This window comes from Lutjanus erythropterus, chromosome 5 (genome assembly GCF_056507025.1).
Source record: "Lutjanus erythropterus isolate fLutEry1 chromosome 5, fLutEry1.hap2, whole genome shotgun sequence".
In the NCBI taxonomy this organism is placed as follows: Eukaryota; Metazoa; Chordata; class Actinopteri; order Lutjaniformes; family Lutjanidae; genus Lutjanus; species Lutjanus erythropterus.
Window position 1 is genome coordinate 20618102 of NC_139321.1, and position 25006 is coordinate 20643107.

The 25006-nt window shown below is 40.8% G+C and overlaps 2 protein-coding genes across 4 annotated transcripts; both read right to left on the minus strand.

Moving 5' to 3' along the window:
• Positions 1 to 7: 7 nt before the first annotated feature.
• On the minus strand, positions 8 to 17177 carry zdhhc5b (zDHHC palmitoyltransferase 5b). 3 transcript variants are annotated; one of them, XM_084719088.1, is made up of 12 exons: positions 17044 to 17177; positions 13059 to 14535; positions 11637 to 11758; positions 11301 to 11458; positions 9862 to 10034; positions 9631 to 9733; positions 9419 to 9510; positions 9023 to 9155; positions 6982 to 7090; positions 6671 to 6777; positions 3677 to 4611; positions 8 to 2254 (listed from the first exon to the last, which is right to left on the minus strand). In XM_084719088.1, the coding sequence occupies exons 2-12, from the start codon at positions 13205 to 13207 to the stop codon at positions 2149 to 2151; spliced, it is 2187 nt and encodes a 728-aa protein (XP_084575214.1). In that variant the 5' UTR covers positions 13208 to 14535; positions 17044 to 17177; the 3' UTR covers positions 8 to 2148. The 3 variants fall into 3 exon arrangements, 2 of the variants coding, with proteins under 2 accessions (XP_084575214.1, XP_084575215.1); XM_084719089.1 differs by lacking the exon at positions 17044 to 17177 and adding an exon at positions 16848 to 16997; XR_014770614.1 differs by having other exon boundaries at positions 2111 to 2254; positions 3552 to 4611.
• Positions 17178 to 18894: 1717 nt separating this feature from the next.
• On the minus strand, positions 18895 to 23572 carry clp1 (cleavage factor polyribonucleotide kinase subunit 1). The gene is made up of 6 exons (XM_084719093.1): positions 23449 to 23572; positions 21647 to 21944; positions 21363 to 21470; positions 21151 to 21270; positions 20034 to 20171; positions 18895 to 19898 (listed from the first exon to the last, which is right to left on the minus strand). Exons 2-6 carry the CDS (start codon positions 21917 to 21919, stop codon positions 19215 to 19217), a joined length of 1323 nt encoding a protein of 440 aa, XP_084575219.1. The 5' UTR covers positions 21920 to 21944; positions 23449 to 23572; the 3' UTR covers positions 18895 to 19214.
• Positions 23573 to 25006: the final 1434 nt, after the last annotated feature.

A 25006-nucleotide genomic window follows, 5' to 3' on the forward strand; every position in this document is an offset into this window, starting at 1 on the left:
CTTTGAGTTTTTCATCAGTTTGACCTTTTTATTCTGAGAAGACATCTTTTTAAAAATTCTTTATAAGGCCATTTTGGAAATGTCTTTAATGTACTCGTTACAGATATTTGTGAAACTCGTTCCATTCATCACAGCCCACAATAGTGATATTTTATCTCACATAGAAGTATACTTACTATACCCACATGGTTTCAGGTTGTTCAGTGGCCACCGTCCTTTGGCCAGAGCAGGAAGAAAAGTTAACACAGGTTCTTTATCTCCGTACGACGGCTGCTTGTGCCATGAATGATGCTTCTTTTCTTGTTACCACCCACACACACATGAACCGGGGTGGGCTTTTTGACAATATTCTCACAAGTATGCACGCCAGTGAAGCATTCAGCACAACAAAACAAAAATCACATGCACACTGAAGACATAGCCTGGGAGGGTTGAAAACTCGTCGTATAACACGGTCATTTGGGTTGAACGGTGATACTTGTGTGCTTCAAGCGTGTACCTTCCCCCCCAAAAGACGTGCTTCATTCAGCCAGCTTTGACATTCTACTACAAACACTACTGTGGGCCTTGATAGAAAAAAAATAAAATAAATAAAACTTTTACTGTAATGCCCATTCCTGAAAGACACAAACTCACATACACACCTCCCCTTCTCTAATTATTCTTTTCTCAACATGGCTGTGGGTAAAAAAAGAACTGTACCTTAAAAAAAATGAGCAAGTCAATCAAAAAAAAATCTAATCTGCCTTACAGTTTTTTTCTCAGAAAAGTGTAAAAAATAAAAACCAATAGAAAAAAAATTTAAAAATGCGCTTGCTTTACTATGAATAGTTCCAAGGCAAAAAAAAAAAAGTAACTCATTGCAAACCAGTCCCTCCTTAAAAATCTATTCAGTGGCATTTACAATTTCATCTATAACTTTTTTTTCATAAAAAATATTCATATTTCTTTTCTCAATAAAAGAGAGAACAAACTAGTAGAGAAACTGGTTTGAAATTGTGTCCAAAAACTACAAGGTTGTCTTGTCTGGTGAATAAATAAGCCCTTCCCTCGCTGCCCCTATTTGGCTGGCCATCTGTTAAAGGTATAAGGTTCTGCTAGCGTCTTGATTGACTGACAGACAAAAACATTACAGAAAAGAAGGAAAAAAAAAAACACCAAAAAAGACATACAATGATCTTAAAGCTACAAACAGATTTTGCATAATGTCTCTAGCATAAACATTACAAGCGTACATTCCACAAAGATGCTTGTGCTGCAATCGTGATTCAGAATTTCTTTGTGGCTTTCAAAAAAATTAAGCTCAGTCATTCGCCACTTCAGCCGTCCTCCAAAAGGATCATCATCATCTTTCTCTTTGGACGATGTCAACTCCAGCGAGAGCTCGTGAGTGGCTGATGCAGCCATTAAATATAAACAGGCAACTGATTTGAAATCGCTTACTTAAACACAGTACATCTGCCACCCTCATCAATATAGTCATCTTCAATACCTGGCAATTTGACCCAAGAATAATCTGCAAGATTTTATACATTTATATAAAACAATATTTAAAAAAAAAAAAAAAAAAAAAAAAAGATTTATAAAACTAAAATGATACTGTGTTTATAGGTCGGACTCTTCTCTCCATAATCAATACACAGGTTGTGTGGTCCGTTCAGACAGAGGAGAAGACAACGTTTCTATTGGTCAACAGTCCTGAAATCCGCTGGATAAAGGCCATCCTTTCCTCAGTTGTCGGACACGGTGGTCAATACTCTCATGTGCTAATGTACCAAAATAAAACAGCAAATCATTGAGTAGCTATGCGTGTTCTATAGACATATCTGTACCCAGCCGTGATGATACAGTCACATCAGCCTATGGCTCACCAAGTGGCTAAAATGGAGACAAATTGATCCTGTGAAAATGAACCAATGTCCCCTTTAACTCTTTGTTCAGAACTGAAAGGCTAGCAGAGAGTGGCCAGTGGCATTACAAAGATAAAACAAAGTGAGTACCAGACCGGGCCTGCTCCTTGAGTCTGTTGCAGCGGAGATTTACAGTCAGTCGTGAATAATATCCAGCTCAGGTAAGTGGAAGTAGTCCAGTGACTCTTTTTTTTTCCCCCAGAACTCCTCGTGATAGACCGTGAAGGATGTCTGTCACTCAAACCGATATCTCGTAAGTGGTCCCTCCGACGCCTGTCACCTTCTTCACCCCGCCCCCTGGTTTGGATGTGGTGTGATTGGCCAAGACTGGGCGAGAGGTGGATCTGATTGGAGCCATCAGGAAGGGGAGGGGAGGAGTGGGGGGCAGATTAGGGGTGAGGACAGAGGACAAATGGATGTGGAGGTGAGTGGTGCCACTTCAAAAACAACAACAGTAACACGTTATAATAACCATCATTTAGAAATGGTGAGTGGATATTTAAGTAAATTTTCACTTTTAATACAATATTAAGTATTTAATGATTACCAAGTGATTTATAACCCTTTAAGTAATTATTATACAGAGAGATGGACCAGATATTTGTATGACCTTGTTAATGGTTAATCTTTAGCTTGTAAACCTTTGCATTGCTATCATGAAGTTACAACTTATGATTATAATACCTGTATTATGATTCTACAAGTATTGGGATTCAAGATTACAATTTATTGTGATCTGTGCTTGCTTTTTTAACACAAGACGCTAGGGAAAAGTTAAATCATACACTAGAGACTGTATATCTTGACTGATGTTTCCAAAAACAATGTACGTAACATGTTAGTCTTCATTAGTTTTTATTTGAGCAGACACACTGCTATACTATAAAAGTAGTAAATAAAATACTAAGTTAACTGCTTCATTTGGCTGTTCCTGCTCATCAAGCTGGTGCCATACGAAAATAATAAATAAAATAAGATGCTAGGCCAAAATAGATAGTGACAGGGCCTCTGTTCTTACTAAACCCAACAGAAAGTTTGAGTTTAAGTTTTAACCCTTTGAGGAGTGTTGAAGCTGAAGGAGTAGATTAAGTTAGAAATGTGTAGTCAGCAGTTATTAGTTTGTTTCCACTGATCAGGGGAAATATATGTCATTTTATGTTTAGCATGTGAAATAAACCACATCTGTTTACAGCAATTATTTCAATTTATGGTAATGGTAATTATGTGTTAGGACTGGGCTATTGGACTTTATTGTGACTTCCATGTCTGTATTGTATTGTGGTTTTATGTTTCAAGCTGTATATTTTAATAACACTGTAGGCCCATTTCGTAATGATGGTTGTTATAAAGTGTTGCCACAACAACAAACAAAGACAAACAGTAAAAAGTTTTCTCCAACATTGATATTTTAAGGCATTTGGTAACTAAATTTGTGAGTGAGTGAGAAAAGAACAATGGCAGAAAGGCTACAGGACAGAAGTAAACAGCAGCGTGGTCATTAGACATGCTTCCACAGAGCTACACACAGACTGACATGCTGTTAACACTAATGCACACATTCGTCTACACACACATCCAACTGTGAATGCTACACAAGCAAAGACTGGCTGTAAACTGTAAAGGAGGAAAAGGAAGACTCACACAGATCAGGGAGGAAGAGGAGGGCTGACACAAACCAGGGAGGAAGAAGAAGAGGATTAGGAGGAAAAGGAGAGCGAGGAGGAAGAGTAGCAGGCTGACGGATCTGGCGACGGATCACTACTCACTGTGGAGCCTGTTGCCCTCCTCCAGCTCCTCCCCCTCCCAGCACAGCCCCTCCTCCTCCTGCAGGCCGAGGTTTATGCTGAGGCCCGGCCTCCCCAGTGTAAGACTGGGACTTGCCGAGGGAGAGGCCGCGAGGTGGCGGGGAGACGGGGGGCTCTAGTGAGCGGACCCCCGGGGAAGAGGATGAAGAGGAAGGGTTACGGGAGGCTCGGGAGGAAGAGTCCTGGTTATGATGGAGCAGGTGCTGGATCTCAGGAGGCCCAGAGGAGGGAGGGGGCGGGCTGACGGCACGCAGGTAGGCCCTGTGGGGGGAGGAGAAAGTGGCAGAGCCCTGGAGCAGCTGCCCCTCCCTCTGCTGGGCAATCTGAGCTGAGAGGAAGGGCGATGTGTAGCCCTGCAGCCGGGTGCTGGGTGAGACTACCTCAGGCTGGCCCGTTACAGTCGCTGAGGGATACAGAGCGTGAGGCTTTTGTGGCGACAGCTCGTGGGCAGCTGACTCGAACTCTGGGCTCTCGGATGGCGTCAGCAGGCTGTCATAGGACAGGCTGCCATTCCGAGGCGTCTGATTGGCCAGGCTTTTGTAGCTGGTGTCTGTGGTGCCTTCTGATTGGAGCGTGGCCAGCGGGTTATGTGCCGTGTGCGCTGAGCGCAGGCTGGAGGAGCGGGAGCCGCCAGTGGACAGAACCAGAGAGGATGGGTAGGAGGTGTAGGAGCGCCCAGTCAGGGAGTAACCTGACATGCCCCCTGACAACCCCGCAGTAGTCCCGCAAGGGGCTCCGGGGCCCTCGCCCCTCTCCCCTCCCCCTCTGCGCGCCCCTACACCTCCCCCTACCACTGTGGCCCCGTCCAGGCTGCTCGGCTCTGAGCGGTAGCTAGGCTGGCGGCTGGACTGGAGGATGGTGGGAGATGGAGAGTCAAGACTCTCACCGCGGATCATCTGAGGAGAGGACAGAGGAGGAGCAACAGACCAGGTACAGAGGGAGAAGGGGAGGAAGAGTGTGATGAAGATGAAGGCAGAGGGGAGAAAGATGAAAATCACAATGTTACCTAAAGAATAGATAACATATCAACATTTCTACAGATTCTAACAGAAAAAATAGAGTGGTGGGAGAAACTGGATGCTTGACCGGTGCTCTACTCCATCATCACACTACTGGACTGGAAACATTGACTGGCTGGAACAAGCACTGACACTGCATGTCAAAGACTGTGTGTATTAGGGTTGGGCGACTGGACGAATATATCGGCTACCTGCGATTGACTGAGTTCACCATTGGTTGTTTGATTTTAGTCATTTTATTTTGTAAATTTAATAATTCAATTTAATGGTCTGCAGAGTGACAGCCGCTGCTCAGCGACACACTCACTGGAGCGGAAGACGAGTAAGAGGAAAACAGGATGTAGACTTTTTTCACATCTAACGCAGTGAATTCAGGATTTATTCCAACCAAAGCAGAGTTGGTAATTGTTAAACAGTGAAAAACCTATTCAAATACATTTTCACATATACACTCCAAACTATACCCTGAGGATCAGGTTGGGACATTGTCCAAATAAGCCTTTACACACATACACCAAATATTAGCAGACTGTCCGTATCAAACATGTTCACGCATGTTGGAAATGAATTATGTGGTTTAGGCAACGGTTGGCACCTGCAGAGCGAGCAAGACGAGAAAGAGGACTCACTTGTAATGACTGCTGTTTTTGTGTTGATATCATTACAAACCAATTCTCAAAATTAGTGATCGAAGTAGAGATCTACCGACTCCAATCTACTTGCCTGCAAGAGAGACAATTCATGGTACACTGCTTTGCAGGACAAACACTTTTACTGACTGTGATCTAACTTTTTCACATCACGGATGACAAAGAAAGGCAATAAAACACGAGCTTAAAAACAAATACTCATCGGAGTGGAAAGCAATATACAGGCAAGCAGAGAAGAGACAAAGGGAGATGAAGCAGCTGCAGACCGCACAACGCCATCAACACACCCACTTGTGCACTCTGGACACTGTCTGCTACGCTCACATGTGGCTCACCTGGACTTTGGGCGGGGGAGCTGGCAGGGTTTAGTCTAGGGCAACTAATGTGGACATTTGTAGTCACACATCCAGCTCCTCCAGGTAGTGTCTGGATAACTGCAGAGTTGCAGTGCATGTGTGAAAGGGGCCAAGACAGTTTTTGTGAGTTTTATTAAAGCTTATTTTAGTTTGGTAAAAGAGAGAAACTTGATTTCAGCAGGTGATGGGTTGTTTTTGTCTGTTTAATAAAGACAACAGGTGTGAGACTATTTCCTTTCTTGACATTTGGCGAGTTCCTTTTGTTTATTTATTGGACGTAGTGAAAATAACATATCGAGCTTGCGAACATATCTGTAATTATCTGATGATCTGGCCAACAGTGGCCAGTTGAAATTTTAACACATCGCCCAACCCTAGTTTGTATCAACACATGAATGGAAATACAAATACATACAGTACATGAACTACACATTCCAGTCAATGCAGTCTCGGGGGAAAGGATAGATCCACTCAAACACACAGAGACAGCCAGAGGGATACACGCACACACACAGATGACACTAGCTGAGACTTACTGATCGACCGATGGCCACTGAATGATCAATTTAAAGTAAAAACAAAAAAAGAGGGGCATGGTATTAACCACAAAGGAAATTAGAAGGGGCAGCCACCAGACCATCTGTTACAATTATCGAAGGGATAATGTTTGTTTTGTGAAATAAGGTAAACCGTATGCTTTAAACATGATAAAACAAACTTGCTATGTAATAATCAACGAGTTGGTGTGTAATTCAAATAATGTATTTATATTTACGTGTCTGTGTTTCCAATCAGGCAAAGACATGCGGTTAACTTCACTCTAAGCTCACTGTTCCATTAATACTCATAATGTACAGTATCTAAATTATGTTATCTGAAAAGTTCATACCCAAAACCTCAAGGTCTGTGCTAGTGTAAATCAATACGTACCTTGTTGGGGTGTGTGAGGGCAGTGTGGTTCCTTCCTGGGCTGTTGTAGGCTGGTCGGTACTTGTACATTGATGGCGTAGGTGGAGCTTCTGTCAACAAGCTGCTCTCTGAAAGAAGAGAAACCAAAAGTGACATTTTAAATAGGTGTGTCTGGGATTGCAAAAGTTTTAACTTCTTTACATAAGAGGTAAAAGACTAAGTACCTGGACTGCATTTGATGGTCAACACTCAAAGGCTGGCATGTCCAGTTATATACCTGTACTTACCTAGATTCCCTTATGTTTGTGTGTGCGCATGTGTGTGTGTCTCACCCTCCGTGTCAGCACGGGGTAGGCCAGGGTAACGAAGCTCCGGCTTTGGAGGAGGTGGAGGCTCTGCATCAGCTGACTGGCTCTCCATCTGATCTAGACTGCTCTTAGACTGGAAAAGACACAGAGAAAAATTGTGTAAGCAGCCTTCAGGCTCTTTCACCAATGCACTGCAACACTGTACTTATCTTGGCCCTTCTTCATCATTTGTGAAATGAAAACACCATATCACAGTCTGTGGAAGTTAAAGTGTGCATCCTACAAATCCCAGCACACCACAAAAAGTCTCTCCTGTTGGGCAGGCAGACTGGAGTCTCAATGGCCTCTCTTTCTATCACCCTTCTCTGCTTCCATCACAGCTAGTTAATTCTGAGACTCGGCTTGTATTGATCAACGCAAAAACAGTCATCACGACAGAAGAGTCCTCTCCCTCCTGCACGCTCTGCAGGCAACCACTCACCTAAACCATACAGAATATTTCCAGCATATAAGAACGCATCTAACGCGCACAGACAGACAGTCTCCTGTTGTGTGCTACTTGTGTTCAAGGGCACGTTTGGAGTGCATATGTGAAAACAGCTGTACAGTTTTACAGGCCATGTTCAGACTGACAGTATAACTGACTGAAAACCCATTCACTGACATGAATGATGAGGCCGTCTGGTTCAGAGGGATACAGCAGGAAAAACAAACATGATTATCCAGCAAAATAGTTGAACTCAACATTTGCTGCGATACAATGCACCATTATCCACCAATAGAAAATGATCACTTTGTAACTTCAGCAGTATAGTTTAACTGTTTACTTTGCAACTTCTGTAACTGAGGATAGAACAGCTGTAGCAATAATAGCTTCTTGCTGTGTAAAGTCTTGTTTCATAAACCACTGTTAAAGGTTTTGGCATCTGATAAACTGATTCACTAAAGTTACTTCAAAAGATTTTTAATCTGAACGCCAGTTTACGAAGCTGCTAAGACATGTGGCAGAGATTTCTGATACTGTATTATACAGTCTTATTCAGTGGGTGACAATCAGGGGGTCCTGTGCTGTGCATCACATTACGCAAAGCTGGCATAGCGTGGATACCCTCATTAATCATTTAAACCTTCCATCACATCAGCAGGATTTAAACTGTTAACTGACAACGCATGCTTTTCTGACACTGGTGAGTTGTTCTGATTCACAGTGAGATTTGTAGAAGAGCAGTACACTAGCAAGTCTCCAAACCCCATGTTTTATTATTTTGTTTGAACATTTAAGGACAATTTAAAAATGTTTCTACTGGCTAAATGACAACCTAAGACATAAAGTTTTTCAAATATGGAGAGGAGAAGCAGAACTTGAGTTCAGAATGTGTCATTTCGTCCATAGTAACTGCAGTGCCGGTATATCACCAGCACCAGTGTAGGCTTCAGCTTGTTCAATAAGTCGCTTTTTCTGTGTTGCTTGTCGCCTTTCCGTAATTAACCACTTGGAATCACTTTTTTGTAGATTTCTGGGGTTTTTTCCTGTCTGAATGTCACCTTACAATGTGTTGCAGGAGTCACTGTCATCAGCCTGTGACACCTAATTTTTTGAAAAATGTGAGAGCCACTCCTACTTTGTTTTGGATTCAAGAAATGAATAAAGACTATGCACAGTCGAGCAGCAGACAGAGAAGCATTTATATTAAAACTAAAGAAATTTCTAAATGTAACAAATTGTTGTTGCCGTTTCCCAGTGCAAGCATTAGCAAAGTCCTTGAACACTGTATCATGTTAGTTCTTCAGATGTTTTATCAAATCGCTTGTGTTGTAGGAGCTTGTGCATGAGTACAGTATCAGACCGATACTGGTATCTGTGCATCCCTATTCCAGGCACAATATTTTCAGTCCACAGCAACAATACACACAGTCAAACATAAAATATGCACCAGTAATTTCTGAATAACATGAAAATACATGAGAATGTCTGTGGAGTTCCTACATCCAAACCTCCACATGTGGATTGCTTGTTTTTATTGTTGTTTGTGTTTGCTTAGTGTTTGCATTTAGTATTGCTTACCCTGGTGCTGTGTCGGTCATTCTGGATGCCGTTGTCCAGGACCTTGGCCTCTAGCTGGGCCTCAGTGAGAGGCGGTCTAAGAAATGGTGGCTGTACTTCCATCGCCTGAGGGCTCCGCCACCGGCCCATGTATCTGTGACAGGGACACACACATACACTTGAATCAGGCTTAGCAGTTCATTGCTCTACGATCAAACATAATCTAACACCAGAAGCCACACACACTGAAGGCTTGTATTCATATATTCCTTTAACTAAGCACACAAGTGAGAACAATAAAAGAGGAGGGTGGAAAAGTCGAAGTGGAGAGAGAGCAGTGGAAAGAAAGAGGCAGTGGAAAAAGAATTAATTGCGGAGCAGAGTGTTAACGGAGGGGAGAAAAAGATCGAGGCTGACCTGGGGGCCTGGGAGCTGCAGAGAACATGTGAAATATTCCTCAAGCAGCCGTTGGTGAAAGGGTTAACGCCTCCCCGAAACTTCCCTGTCACCTACAGTTAAAGGGAGGAGGAGAGAAAAACATTCCGACATGAATGATACAGGAAAGGAAACTGTGTGACTGAATTCAGTGATGCAGAATGTGACGCACACAACGAGCTTTTGTGTCTAACCTGTTCATTTGTGGTCCTACCACGGGCCACTAACACTATGTGGAACCCAGTCAGGCCAGCGACTGGGACAAAAAACAGGCCAGCCACACACATTACAGCCATACTGGAAGGAGAGGGTCAAGGAGATTATAACAGATAGAGCAAAAAAGCAGGCTAAAAATCACACTTCACATAAAATGGTAAAAGAAAATCCTGCATCTTGATGACTGCAGTGAGCCACGTGAAGGATACGTAACAGCAGCATGTGGCGTGTCCAACTGTTGGCGGTGGTGCAGGACATAAACCAAGCCAAAGCCAAATACGTTCATGATGTGGGTGGTGAGTGAGAGCAGGAAGAGGAAGAAATAGCGGTAATTCCTTCGACCGATGCAGTTGTTCACCCAAGGACAGTGGTGGTCAAAATCCTGAGAGAGCACGGGATCAAAGAGGGACAAGAGGGTGTAGAGAAGAAAACAATGAGAATAACGAGCAAATACTGCAACAAAACATCAAAATCAGATGAATAGACAATTTCTACCTCCCACTCTCACATGTGAAAATCTAAGAATAGGACAGATCTAGGTTGAGCTGTCAAGTCACACAGGAGTTTATAAAAACTCACTCTGAAATTAGGACTTGCTAAAACTAGAAGACACATCACTCACACACACAGGTATACTTCATGCAAACTCATGAAGGTAGCATTTTCAAAATAAGTGCTCTCGAGACTTTGATACATTAAATTTCAGACATATATTTTAAGAATTACAAAGCCAAGGATGTGTTGTCAAAGTTACAGTGACATCCAATTAATATGTGAAAAATATAGGAACCATGGCTCAAAATGATCTTTTCCACAATGTCCCACATCTGTCCCAGACTTAACAACCAACCAACAAAGTGTCTGTGTGTTCAGCTCAGTACTTTAATAGATTCTAACTGAATCTCTATGGTACTGCTGATGAAAACACACAATTTCCTGATTTTATTGCTTTATAATAAAAGCATCTAACTGATGACTTGTTGTGTGTTTAACAGCTGCTCAACTTGAACTAACCATGTCTTCAAAGACACACCTTCAATCTCTGCTGTGCTGGGCTTATATGCCAAATCAAATCGAGTCAAGCCAAGCCAGCACATGTACATGGAAAAGGAGCACTAGTTCCCTACACTTACATATATATAAATAAAACACTGTTTGTTTAGCTGCAGTTTTCTTTATTCTTTTAGTCACTGGTTGAGTTAATGTTTCTTGTAACTGTTCAGTTTCTGATTGGTATACTGCAACAGAAACTTACATACATACTTTGAACATATCTCAACATGACAGTAAGTGCCAGAGACACCTGGCATTTTTCTGAATTTGAGCACCATACAATTAAAATGATATATATTCCATGACAAATACATGTAATAATTTAATTTGTAATATTCTGTTTCTCAGCAGTCTTAGCCAGGTGCCATTTTTAATTGCACCCAGGACTACAGGACATCCTTAATTTCAAGCAATAACAGGAACAGTATTAACAACGTAACCTGGGAAAAAACGGGCAATTTCAGTCTAGATAATCACATACTGTCACCATGTTCTGCCCAACTATTGTACAACACTGTGAGATAAATAAATTTGGAGTCACAATACAGCAACCCCATGATACTGTGTGTGTGTATGTGCGTGTATGTGTGTTTACCTCCACACAGTTGTCGCACACTGAGCAGTGAGAGCAGCGTGGCGGGCGGTAGAAGCGGCAGGTTGAGCACCACTTCATGCGCACCTGGATGCCTTTGATCTCCACTGTCTTATAGAGCGGAGCGCGGAAATCATCCTCTTTATCCTCATCCTCCTCCGCTGAAGACAACAAAATGCACACACTGAGACTGTACCACCATCATAATACCTGGTCACATGGTCTTCACTACATTGTGTCTGTAAAATATTTTATACACCTGCTTTTAAAGTGAGTTTTTACCTAATACAGTATTAGTGTGTACGATTTAGTTTTCATATACTGTTCATGTATGTTTACCTCTGGGGAAGACTCCAGGGTCCATGAAAGTGGCCATGCAGAAGTTGGCGAGGGTGAAGAGGAAGATCACGGCGATGTAGATGGGAATGACAGAGGAAAAATACTCCGACAACCACGGGCACCTGGACAGTATGAGAAAGGATGGAAACAAAATTACAGTTTGACATATAATTGCCGTAACTACTGGTCTGTCAAAATCTGACATATTATCTCGGTCTATTCAAGACAGACACAACAGCGAGCAGAGATTACACCAGCAGGCCAGAATCCCGGCTCTGGCTGGCAAGACACGGATATGAAAAATGAGTGAGTAACAGTCCATCAATGACTGCTGATAAGCCTTTGTGGAGGCAATTTACCACCAAACAGCTCCAGTGAAGCTGCTGTGATTGTAAATGGGGTGCTCACAGGTGTGACCGTGAGGAGCTGTGCGAATGCAAGTGCTGCTGAAAAGAGGGCAAGTTAGCTCAGTGAAGTTAAATAAATAAAGGTTTAACAAACAACAAAAACAACACGTCTTCAGATCAAACATAATGTATACAGATATTTAGACATGCTGTTGGCAAAAACAAATATGTACAAATATTTAGTTACGCAGTGACACAACTGTGCCTGTGTACATACCCTACAGTTGTCACAAAACAAGACTTTTGTCTCTCTCTTTTTAGATTAACAACCTGCACGCAGGGCTGATACAGAAAAGGTCTCTCAGCACGGTTTGGTTTTGCTATTCTGCAAGCCAAATTTCAGGCAGGACAATAAAGACGGAGCTGAATTGAGGTCTTAAATGAGCACTAATTTATTGTATCAGTTTAAACATGTGGTACTAAAAAAGTATTAAAGTATCTATACTTCTGACAACCAGAAGGCCTAGACCCAATTAACATTAAACACGGGAGAAGCACTGAAGTGAAAAAAACAAAAAAAACAAGAAGAAAACAAATGTGGGTTGAGCAACTATAACTGTACAACAAAAACAGTAATATGATTATTTGACTGTTTTATATGGTTGAACAGGATTAAAACATCCCAAGACTGCAAATAAAATCAGGCAATACAAATAATACAGAAGTAAAACCTCAAAATACAAAAATAAATATTAATAATAAAAGTAACAGGACAAAGTGAAAATAAAACATGCTAAAATTAATAAAGAGCTTTTTTGAGATATGTTTTAGGCATTTTAAAAGATGTCACTGATATGTGCTGCCCCAGTTTTATTTACATCATGTCAAGCCCTTGCAGCCTGTCACACTTATTCAAACGGAGTGACGTTCACAAAAGTCCATGAGGATTCAGTTCAGGAGTCAATGTTTTAGGGTGGACACTGGGAATGGAGATAATATACACATAGACACTTTGCATCATGTTTGCATTTTGTGTGAGTGTGTTTGCACATGTGAAAGAGAAAGAGATACTTACGTGAAGCAGAAGAAGAGGGTGGTGGACCCAACAAGGAAGGTGGTGGCTGCAGATACTGGGACGTATCGGCTGGGTCGAAATGGACGGGGAGGAGCAGATGCAGGGCCACCTACTCCTCCCCCGACCCCCCCACCACTGAACCCCGGCATCAGAGACAGAGAGAGAGGGGAGGAAGACACAGAGAGAGGTAGATATCTACTGCCTACCTACTATAAAGGGGTACTCTACAGGTCAAAATGGTGAATTTGGTGTTTGTTTGGGAGGAGGGGCCATGACTACAGACTGGAAAAGAAATCCAACACTATGCAAAGCAGCAGCTACACAGAAACATGAGGGATCCTCTGTGTCCAGACACTAAATGTCTCCCAGCACTAAAGCAATCACGCAAAAACAGAATTTTTTTTCTATTTAGCAATATACAGCTCCACTTGCGTGTGTACAGCTTGATGTGATTATTTAATTTTTGTGCATAATCTTAATAGAGGCCTATAAAAGCAAAACTATACAAGAGCAATGTGATACAAAAATATGTGTAGGTAATTCATAAATATTTTAGTATGGCTTTAAAGAAACTGTTTTTGGTGCAACAATATAAATAAATCTAATTTAAGCTTCACTCTGGCACCAGCGCAACCTTAACACAGCTGTGCATGAACATAAAAGCATAGACACTCGCACACACAACTAAAACCAAAGCAGTCTAGGTTTCTCTCCACTAAAACTCATTTTTTACATTAATGCTCGTCACTGTGCTTGAGTTCTGATTATGCCTCTCAGAGAAAATGAATATAAAAAGAAAAGAGCAGAAAATTATAGAGGTAGTGGGTGGATAGCCAGCAGGCCGAGAGCAGAAGCACATAGAGGAGAACAGGCAGAGGATTGAGCGCAGCAGCTGCTGATGACTTCTGTGATTGTCCCGAGAGGGCTTATTTAGGCACTGGGTGGGTGGAAGAAACTGAGGATGGCGGCAGGAGGGACAGTTCCAGCTTTTCAAACTAAGTCAGCAGGGGAAAACAACTAAACAAATTCACTTTTAAAGCAGTCGCGGGAAGCTGCTTGACATCAAACAAAAGTCCAGCTGGAATTTCTTTTTTAAAACCTGCTAAAAAAAATGTTTTAAAAATGATGTCTAGCCTTGCCTTTATGGGTAAAATAGCTCAAATAGCCAAGCAGAGTCCCCCTGGATCCTTTGAGACCCCTGCCTTCAGTCTTTGTGTCAATATGGGGACAAAATCAACTCATTCCAAAAAGAGGCCTTGTCACCGAGGTGTCACCGCATTTGGCCAGGTCCGGGTGTAGAGACCTCTCCCACCTCCAATTTCTCTGCAGATAGACCTCCTTTCCCATTTTGCATCTCTTAAATAAAGCCATGTGCAGCAGTGGAGTTACATAGTCTCATGCATTTTAGTCCTTTTTCTCTCTTTGTCACCCTGTCTTCTTTCACCCACGGGCTCTGTGGGTAACCTGTCGGAGGCCCCTGTTAGAAAAGAAAAATCTGTCAATATGCAAAATCTACATAAACAAATAAAAATACGTATGGCAAAAATACTCATTAGATTAATTGGCAGCTATTTTGAAAATTGATATAATTTTCAAGCAAATTTCTCAAATATTCCCCAATTCCCACTTCTCACTAGTAAAGATGTGCCACTTTTCTTTGTCCAGCGTGATGGTAATAAAATATATTTTAAAAGGTCAATTTATGGAATATTTATGGAACAGTTATGGGTATTTCAATGTTCACCATACTATGACATTTCACAGGCCAAGTGATTAAAGGATTATTACGCAGGATTTTTCTGAAAAACAAAGCTGAGACTCTGGGGATGGAATGGTACACGAATTTGTCCAAAAAGTATTTGGTACACAACATTTGGATCGCTATCAAACTTACTCAGTTTGGCACGTCAAACTGTTAGAATTGTTGATTTATATCTATTGCTTGCACACATGGAACAGAAATTCAAGAGTTCAAGTTTTACCCGGAATGATTTGCCAGTGCACCAGTTGTTGTGCAACAGCTGCAGCATGCTGTTTGACCTAGCCTGGTTAGTCATATAATGTTGTTGCTCCTTAGTTACAGCGAAAATGGACAATGCTTCCCGTCAAACCGTATGTCAGCACGCTTTAACTTACTTAACTGTACTGTACTGTGACCCTAAAACCAAGGTATATAGTGAACTGTCAATTTTGTGTACTGTTCCACCCTTTATACACTCACATAAATAATCCTTCTCAATCATCACTTAGACCCACTGGAAGTGAGTGATGGTGTCTGTTTCAGCAGAAACCCTGCCATCTGCCTGTATTTTCTTACTTTGTCATTACTCTGCTGTGTTTGGGACATTTCTGGGCATCAGTGTCCATATTTGACAACCTGGGAATGAGACTCGACAATCAACTACCTTTCTGGTGCATTTACAAACAGTAACTGGCAAATCCTACTCATTCTGCCTTAAAAGAAAATACTTTAAAGAATAAATTAATATCATATATAGTAGAGGCCCTTAGGGTTGTCACAATACCATTGTGGCAATCAATACCTTTTTTTTTCAAATAACAACCTGCACATAGTGTTGATACAGAAATAACTGAACACTGGTTTTTCTGCAAGCCAAGTCAGGACAATAATAACTGAACTGAGGTCTTGAATGACCACTTAGATCATTATTTATAACTTGTTGCTTTCGATACTATTGAATATTAGTAATTATTGTTTCAAACATGGTATTGAAAAGGTATTACAGAATCAATACCTTTGACAACCTTAGTGGTCCTTCACAGAATAACAGAATGGGGGGAAAGAAATACATACCATAATACCATGTATGAAAATGTTTCAGTTACAGGCTTAAACCTCACTGTCAAAAGTTAATTTCCTTGTCATGTTACAGGGCAGAGTTGTCTGAGAGAAACAAGAGGTTTCACTCTGATTTCACAACAACTAGGCTGACTAACCAACTTCTTACTGTCTCTCATCATTACTCATAAACAGAGTTGTTCAACAGCCTGCTGTTGTTAAACAGCTGCCTGCCTGTCAGCTCAATGCCCTCAGGTGATCAAATGAAACACCTCCCTCTCCTGGAAATTCAAAACACCATGGGAGAGACGACGATCTGTACCGGGAGTGGACGCCTTTGACGCGCGCGCACACACACACACACACATCTGACTAATTTCCCTCTATCTCCAGATGAAAAACTAGTCCGTGCGGTGTGAACACAGTGAAAACGGATCCGGAGTAATCTGATAGTTTGGTCACACCCCTCTTCAACAATCATCAGTACTAACAAATACAGAGCTGTGGCCAAGGCAGAGTGTCAGTGTGCCCGTTGTTAATCATCTCATCTCATCTGCCCCACAACAAATCCCCCTCCCCGACTATAATGGATGTTAATCCTAAAATCTCCGTGTCGAGCCCTGCCTATCATGTCCCCGCAACAATCTGCAGTTCACAGGCTAAATACACCGATAAGTAGCCGGTAGAGCTAATTTAATCAATTCTGAGAGCAACAGTGACACACTGACAGTTGCATGCAGATGTCTTGTTAAAATCTAAACAATTTGACTGACAGTCACTCCATCTTTGGATCATACGTTGAAATCGACCAAGCGTTAAACAACAGGCCAGGGCAGTGCTACGATTCAGTCAAGACAACTACCACAATAAACCCAATCAAGAAGACACACTTCAGTTTTTAAACTAAGTGACAGACACTGGGATGTTTTAGTTCGATATAATGAGACATTTAAACGCGACCCACAGTTAGTTAATCAGTTAGCTCTTACCTAGCCTCGAAAGTTTTTTGCGACACTGTTCAGTCCTTTACCACAGCTAGCTAAAAGAGTTAGCCAACGTTACCTGGCTACTAGCATGGGAGCTTTACAGTCGCGGAGCAGCTTTCATTGACGTCTGACGAGATAACTACAGCTGCGTTCATATAAATAGTCACCACGAAGAGCAGGTAAAACGAGCAGCACATACCTAACACCGAACATGCAAGCTGTCCTGCTTGTAGGGTGTGGGTCGTTACGGTCCTCCTTCAGTTAGCCGCTAGCAAACTAGTTAGCTCGCTGGCTAGGCCGACATCGGAATCCCGGAACTAGTCCGTCGTCCCTCAGGTGGGATAAACAGCCAATTAGAGGCCGAGTATGTGAGGGGGTGTGGCCTCAGGCACAGATCAACGCCCTCTATGATGATGTATAGTGATTTTTTTTTTTCACAATTTTTTCTGCCATTTGTTATTTCAGTGCGAAAAAAAAAAATCGGTTTGATTTCAGTTAACGTCTTCAGTTCCACTGATGTTATGAGAGCAACATGACAAACAAATTTCTAAACTTGGGGGGTTCTTCATAAATAAACAGATGCTTAAGGCTTAAAACCTCTTTTCTCTCTTTTTTAAAATTTTAATTCAAAGTTAAATTATCTCAAGAGTAATATTTTCTACTGCCTGACATTATTTATTTATTCGCTTATTTCAAATTCTCTATTTTGTTTTGTACTGTTATTTAATATTCAATTCATTTATCTGTCATTACATTTATTTGAAATATTATTATTGTATGTTAAGAAGTTGTGTCATACTTAATTGTTGTTCAAAATGCTGTTATAACATCAAAGGAAATATCCACATTAATAATGTGAATCACTACAACAGCATGCAGGCTTGTATAATAATTGATGAGTGCTGGTACGAGCTGTCAGTTGTTTACAGAATAAACAGCAAATGAGCTCACATTGTAGTGCCCCTAAACAGTTACTGTCTGTCATACTGGTACTGTGTTGTCAGTTAGGGATATCACCTACAGTTTAGTGTCCTTTGTCCCGCTTACGTCCGAACAGACACGATGAACATGACAGGATATATACAACAGAGGAGACAGAACATGTCTCACACTTCACAGACACATTCATAATAAGTTTGCAATGTGGGACGAGTCTTTGTGGGAATACTTTGCGGTGGTAAAAGCCCAGGAAAGCCATAGAATTTTTAAGAGTTTTCTCAGGCTTAAGTTGTAATTATGTCCAGACCCAGAATTTAAAAAAACAAAAACAAAAACAGTTCATTAGGTACTAGATGTGCAGATAAACATTAACTGATATAAAGTTCAAGTGTTGACGGGCTGGTCAATATATCAATATTGTGACATGAGACTAGATATCATCTTAGATTTTGAAATTCGTTATGTCATGATATGGTGCAAGTGTTGTCTCATATGAAGTAAAGTGATGTATTTTTCTGAACTTATCAGACTGTTCCAGCTGTTTAGGACTGCAACTAACAATAACTTTCACAGCTTATTAATCAGCTAATTATTTTCTCTATTACTGATTAATAGTTGTGTTAAAATATCAGGAGATAGTATAAACTAACATGACATTCTCAAATGTCTTACTTTATTCACAAAGATATTCCTTTTTCTGTCACAGAGGTGTAAAGAAACAAAAAAATATTCACTTTTAAGAAGCTGAAATCAGACAATTTTGACTTTTTTCTTAAGAACTCAAACCAATTAATTATCAAAATAGTTGACAATGAATTTTAAAAAATCGATAATAATCAATTAATTGTGCCAGCTCTACTATTATTTATGCTATTATATCTTTATTATATTTTTACCCACTATGTCATTATATCCACATTATTGTGTTAATATTTTCTGAAAACACAAATAGTCATCTTTATTGTATACTGTTGCAATTCAATGTTACAATTTTGATAAATATAAAAAGTATTTGGTCAAAAATATTGTGATATTTTATTTAATCCACATTGCCCAACCCTAATATATTAGATAAGGAAAATATGAAAACCATTACACAAAACACCAAACGTTGTACATATAAACATTTATTACCCAAGAAAAATCTTTACAAAACATTATCACAAAAATAATTCCTGCACCGATAAAACATCCCTTGCCACAAACTGCAGAGACACCTGTACAGTGTGTGTATAAAAAGGGGAATAATTTACAGCGGGTACCAATTTCTGTACTTAAATCTTCTTTCCGTTTGCCGTCTGTAGTCCCTGAAAAGCATAAAGACAACTGGGAAACAAAATCCAGCTCCTCTGGTACAAACACTTCCTAACAGATCTCCTAACATTATTCCCACATCTTCTGCGAATGAGTCCTCTTCCCTGAAGTGTTACTTCATTTCATGTCCATGAAGCGGATGTCCATGATAAGCAGAGTATGTCTGGGCAGTGGTCTGGGCGCTGGTGACAACACCTTCATCACCTGTGTTTGTGTGTCCACATAAGTCACCACGATGAAGCCACACACAGGGCTCTCCACTATATCCTTTCTTGCACCTTCCTCTCCGTCCTCGGCACTGCTCACACTCAGGACGTGATATGTGAGGTCTCTTCCTGGTGTCACAGGGACCAGCTTCAGCTGTGTGTCATCCTGAGACATTCCCAGTGGCAAGCACGAGTCCGGGATGGATGGTGCCCCGATCTTGTAGATGCGGACGTCTGAGAAACGCACCTCAAAGGAAAAAGGGTAGAAGAGTCCACGGAAGCCGTAGAAATACTCACGGATCTTTTCATCCCGAGCATCCCGCCGGCACTCCTTGGAGCGCTCCACCACCCCTCCGGACTTGGGTAAGAGTACCACCCGCACAAAGTGAGGGAGGTCTCGTTTGAGTTCATTGTAGAGCCTCTCATGGTCCAGCACCAGCACCACGTCCACCTCGAAGGCTGAGGCACAGTGGACCAGAGCCTGGTATCCGGAGCCCTTCACCCAGCCACAGGTGTTGATGATACAGCCTCCCACGCTGGCCTTCCTGTTCACCTCACAGCGCTGAGAAAACACCTCAGCCAGACGTGATGTCAGCTACGCAATACGAGAAAAGAACAGATGAAAGTGGGCAGAGACAAACAAAATAAATGATGACAACACAGAATGGTGGTTTGAAAGTAGGATTTTGGCATCATACTGTTATGTTATGAAGTGTCTTTCTTTTCTCACCTTATTGTAAAGTTTGATGTTGGTTCCTGGGCTGGTTGAGCCAAAGTGGTAGACCAAAGGAGCCTGGACTGAGAAACCCTCCTCCACATCTGCAGGACGCTCAATGCACAGAGCTGACACTGTCCCAGGTACAGACACCTGAGGAACAGAACATACTTTACACACTCAAACTGATGTCTTTCAGCACTTCAATCCTTTATCCCAAGTGCTATAAAGGATATTGTATATCACAAGCAGGCCACTGGTGTAAATCTTGTCTTAGAAATACTATACCTCTCCCTATTTTTACTGCTGTTACAGAATGCAGTAGAAAACTCAAAATATTTTGAATTTCATTGGTTTTATGCCCTGATAACATCATTTACATGTCAAATTCTTCTTTAAAAAGACAGTCTGTATGGTGTGATAAGTGCAATATAACAGCCTGTACAGCTGTGTCATTTCTGAAGTGTCTATTTTCTTTTTCAGACACAAACCAATACTGCAAGTCGGCAGGGTTCTGGGAGAGTCACCTTTATATTCAATTCTTGAAATTGAAAGCTCATTTGACTGATTTTCGATTTAATATTGAAATTGTGACACCTCTTTTATCAAGGCACAAAGGTAGTAGACTCAAAAAACAAAAAACTTCCATATTGGTGAGCTAACCTGTCCTGATGATATTATTTAACGTCATGTTATCTATGTTATTGTAGTAACAATTACCTCTGGGTCTACACTCACTGTCTCACACCATGCTGTTTCTGTTGTTGTGTTACACATCAATGGTGCAACTGACCACTCATAGTCACTCATAGTCATCTATTATAAAGAGACATGACAGGCTGTTTATCAGCCAGGGTTTGTGTGCTTTCATGGAATTTTGCATTTAATGCATTTAAAGTGAAACTATTGAACATTTTATGACTTTTCTTATTAGTATTGATGAAGTATCTTTTCAAGATACATATCACAATTACTTTATTGCCCAGACCTACTGTAGGTTCAATTTGCATGAAGTGAAGATGATAAGTCTGTATGATACAATACAAAAAAAATTAATATCAGCTGATGAAATTTCAGTGATATGTCTGTGTTCTGAGTCAATGTTTACTATAATAACTCCAGTTCATCTTACCCCACTCTGCCCAACATCCAGTTCCACCAGCGTTGGCCTCCGGCCCAACCTTACAGCATAGCTTAATAGCAGCCGACACACTGTTGACTTCCCCACATCTGTCGGTCCCACCACCATCACCTGAGGGATGATCAATTATTAAAGGTTAATGCAGCGCTCACTTACTTTGATCTGACAAACTGCATGTACAGTAGTTCTTTATTCAATCCTACCCTTGGTCCCCTCTCATTGTCCCGCTCTGCTTGTTTTCTCATCTGTTCCAGGGCAGTGTGTGTGTTCAGGTAGAGCAGCATGGGAGTATCCTTGGACACATAAGCCACCTGTGGCGATGAGGGGGAGACGCTGGTTATTTGAGCCTCACATCCATCAAATGTCAAACTCACAAAGCCACATACAGCTAAATGTGATACCACATCCCATTAGTGAGAATGCCCAAGTAAAGCCAAAACAGAACCCACATGAAAATGTTTTCATAGACCCTCCTCCAGGTGCTCACCTCTGGCTTCCCGTAAAGATTCACACTGCAGCCCTGCCAGGTGAAAACTGCAATCTTGGAGCCTGGTCCAAATGTGTACTTCTTGTTGCGGTTCAGCTCTGAGCCGAACACTTCTGCCAATCCTGTGAGGAGCTCCAGTTCAACTTGCTCTGCTGCCTCCCCTGCCTCCACCTCAAACCGAAGTTCAGTCTCCTTCTCCAGGTCAAACCTAGTGCTGACCTTCCCAGTTGTTGGAGCATCTTCACTCGTCTTCACCTCACCCTCTGTTGCCATGACTGACAAGAGGTGTCACAAATACCTGCAATAATGACATATGAAAAAGAAAAGCTCATATGATCACACAGTACTACAACAACATCATGCAAGTTGTAACAGTGAGTGAGTTTACATGCACAACAGTATCCTGGTTATTTTTTTCAACATGTAAACAGCTTATCCTGGTTTCAGAAAACTGGATAAGACCTTAATCTGGTTTTGAGAAACCTGGATATAGTATCTGGAATACACTGAGTTGACACACACTACTGCAGGGCCCACATAGACCTGTCTCCTCTTACTTTCTCACAGTAGCGTCTTTTCCTCATCACTCACCTCATTTTCTATATCTGTGGTCATATTATAGCTTTGTTACATATATTTTAATAAAAATCAAAAGTTTTACGCCCTCAATGTTGAGTCATTTTTTCCTGCGGTATCAAAACTGGTATCAAATGTCAATATTTTTCAAAGTATTGTATCAAAATGAGAAATTCCAGTATCATGACAGCACTCGTAGCGAGTAACATTAATAGTAGCAGCCTAAAAAAAAGTTTAACAAAAGGAAATTTGCAGAGGGAAGGCCAGGTAATGAGAGATGAGAAAGTGAGAACATGTTTGTACTTAATAGAAAAAGAAAACTGATATGTGTATGTGTACTCACATTTACTTCGTCTTATTCTTAATTTTTATAAGTTGTATTATACAGTAGTTGTGTGCTTGAACGTCTGCTTGCTATTATTTTTACAATTCTGCTTTCAGTAAGTGCTGAAAGCAATAATATGGAATCAAAAGGCAACTATATGCTGAGTAGATACATTTAGTCTTTCATTTTTAACCGGACCTTTGAAAGCAACCATATACTAATGTGGCTCGGGATTAAATTGAGTTTGACACCCCTGCTCAATAAAATAGAGAATCTTCACAAATATTCTTAAAACATATATATATTTGACCAGGAAGGGTTTTGCCATGCTTCATTTCCTTTGTTAAAGAGACGAGGCTAAAATTACAGCACACACCATCACACAGTCGCATCAATGAACAAACAATTAATTTACTTCAGTCACATTTATCAAGATAAAATAGCACCTGAAGGAGAGTAGCCACAGTTTGTACCTCTGTCTGATAATGTTACTTTAGAGGCACAAATTGGTACTTGAAATGTTTCTTTTCAAACATGAATGTAGCGTTTGAGTGCTATAGCATTTATGTCATCAGGTACCACCAATCAACTCAACCTTACTCAGGGTTAACGTTAATCACAAATCTCTGCTCCGTCGTACTAGAGACAGTTCAGTCTTGGGGTCTAACTGTTATCTATAGTGAACAGTCCTCTCAAAGATTTTAAAGCATGCTTTCTTATCAATCAGCACACCTAGCTCAGTCATTAGCAGCTAGCAGTAGGCCGTAGCTCACTCAGCCAGACTAATTTCAACAGTAAGGGCGGAATTACAGCTCACAAAAAGCTCCAAATGCTCAATAAACTACTGACATATCATCAAGTGAATGTCTACTGGCTGTGTAATGTATCGTATAGTACTTACGGACTACTTTTAAGCCCTCTGTAGAATGAAAAGAAGCTCCCGTCACTCGAGGAACCTTTGCTGTGACGGTCGCGTGATGATGAGGTCACGTCCTTAGCAACCAATCGTGCTCGAGTAACCCGTTGGAAACTATTTTTGAGCCAAGGCAGGCTTTTTGTTCTCTTTTGTTAATCGTTTAAACTTACTTCATTGGTCTTTCCAGCCACAAGTGAAAAAAACTTGAGGTTTTAAATGCAACTGAACCAGTCAAAAGTGAAGGAGCTGTTTTATATTCAGATAATGTATCTTTGATTATCCCCGAATATGAGCTTCATGTAAGATATTTATATCTTTTAATTGCCTCAGAATACACGGATGGTAGTATCAACCCAACCCAGAACAGCCAAAATGAATTCTGAGATGGTGCTGTGACTATCCTCTAAACTTCAGCAATATATATAATATAAATACTTTCCCCCACATACAAATGAATGCTTAGCCAAAGTAAAACGAAAATAAACATATACCCACACAAAAAACTAAGAAACAAGAAACTCTTTATTCACAGAAAACAGATATAAAAGCACAATAAATCGTTGAGAAATGGACGGAGACAGACATAAAAAAAAAAAACAAAAAAAAAAAACAGCAGGACTTTGCATGCAAGACATGTGTTGGCTCAGAGATGGTCCACTAGATGTCGCCAGGTGTCCAGAGGATGTGAGCTGTTGGAGCTCGGATCATCAGAGAAGAAACTGAGAACATCCCATTGGTCCCTCCTCATCATTCTGCTTCCATGGGCCACATCTTCTGAACACTTAGCTGCATGCAAGACAAGATTTTTTTTTCTTGTTAAACTCTACTCAACAACCAGCAGTAAAAAAAACACTTGTGCAAAAATTCTAGAAGTTAAACAGCTTTGACTGAATTGAATAAATCGGACTGCATGTAGTTAAGTTAAGTTAGTATCAAAAACCTGATTCCACACATACAGAAATTGGCATGCATTTCATTTTCAGAATTTCAATTGTTTTGTTTTTTTTACAGAGGGGTCCACACTATTTAGCCTGCCACTGAATGTAAGAAGACTGTCAGAAATAGACTAATGCAGGCCTTTTCAATTGGTAAATGTGTCCCTTTCACACAGTGGTTCTCCAATAGGGGCCTGTGGCACTCTGCCAGGGGGCCAGTGAAAAGTTTTCAGATTTCTTTTTTATTTAAATTATCATTAAATATGAACAAAAAAGTCTTTTTTGCTTTTTACGCAAAACATTCTCTCCAGTATGTATTCTATCTTTTCATAGGATGTTGGCTGCTTTAATAAACCTCCCATCCTTTGATTATTTATAAAGAATAAAAAGTATATCATTGTGATTCTGTATTTAAATAACCTGCTAACATTCTTAAGCTCATATGTGTGACCACTGTTTATTAGATCATTTTATTGGTAATTAATTGAACAGTGATGTCTGTCGTTAAGCACAGAGACACTTTGAAAAAGTTTTAACTCAGGCTGTTTAAACAAAGGGAATTTAGGAATGTCAAACTGAATGAAAACAATAAAGCAACATTGTGTTTA

Coding starts and splice junctions, on each gene's coding strand:
- zdhhc5b (XM_084719088.1), bottom strand. CDS start 13,207: ATGCCGGGGTTCAGTGGTGGGGGGGTCGGGGGAGGAGTAGGTGGCCCT. Junction 9,511..9,630: donor GTAGGACCACAAATGAACAG/GTTAGACACAAA, acceptor CTTTAACTGTAG/GTGACAGGGAAGTTTCGGGG. Junction 9,156..9,418: donor TGCAGCTCCCAGGCCCCCAG/GTCAGCCTCGAT, acceptor TCCCTGTCACAG/ATACATGGGCCGGTGGCGGA.
- clp1 (XM_084719093.1), bottom strand. CDS start 21,919: ATGGCAACAGAGGGTGAGGTGAAGACGAGTGAAGATGCTCCAACAACT. Junction 21,471..21,646: donor ATCTTTACGGGAAGCCAGAG/GTGAGCACCTGG, acceptor TCATCGCCACAG/GTGGCTTATGTGTCCAAGGA. Junction 20,172..21,150: donor TGGATGTTGGGCAGAGTGGG/GTAAGATGAACT, acceptor TCTGTTCCTCAG/GTGTCTGTACCTGGGACAGT.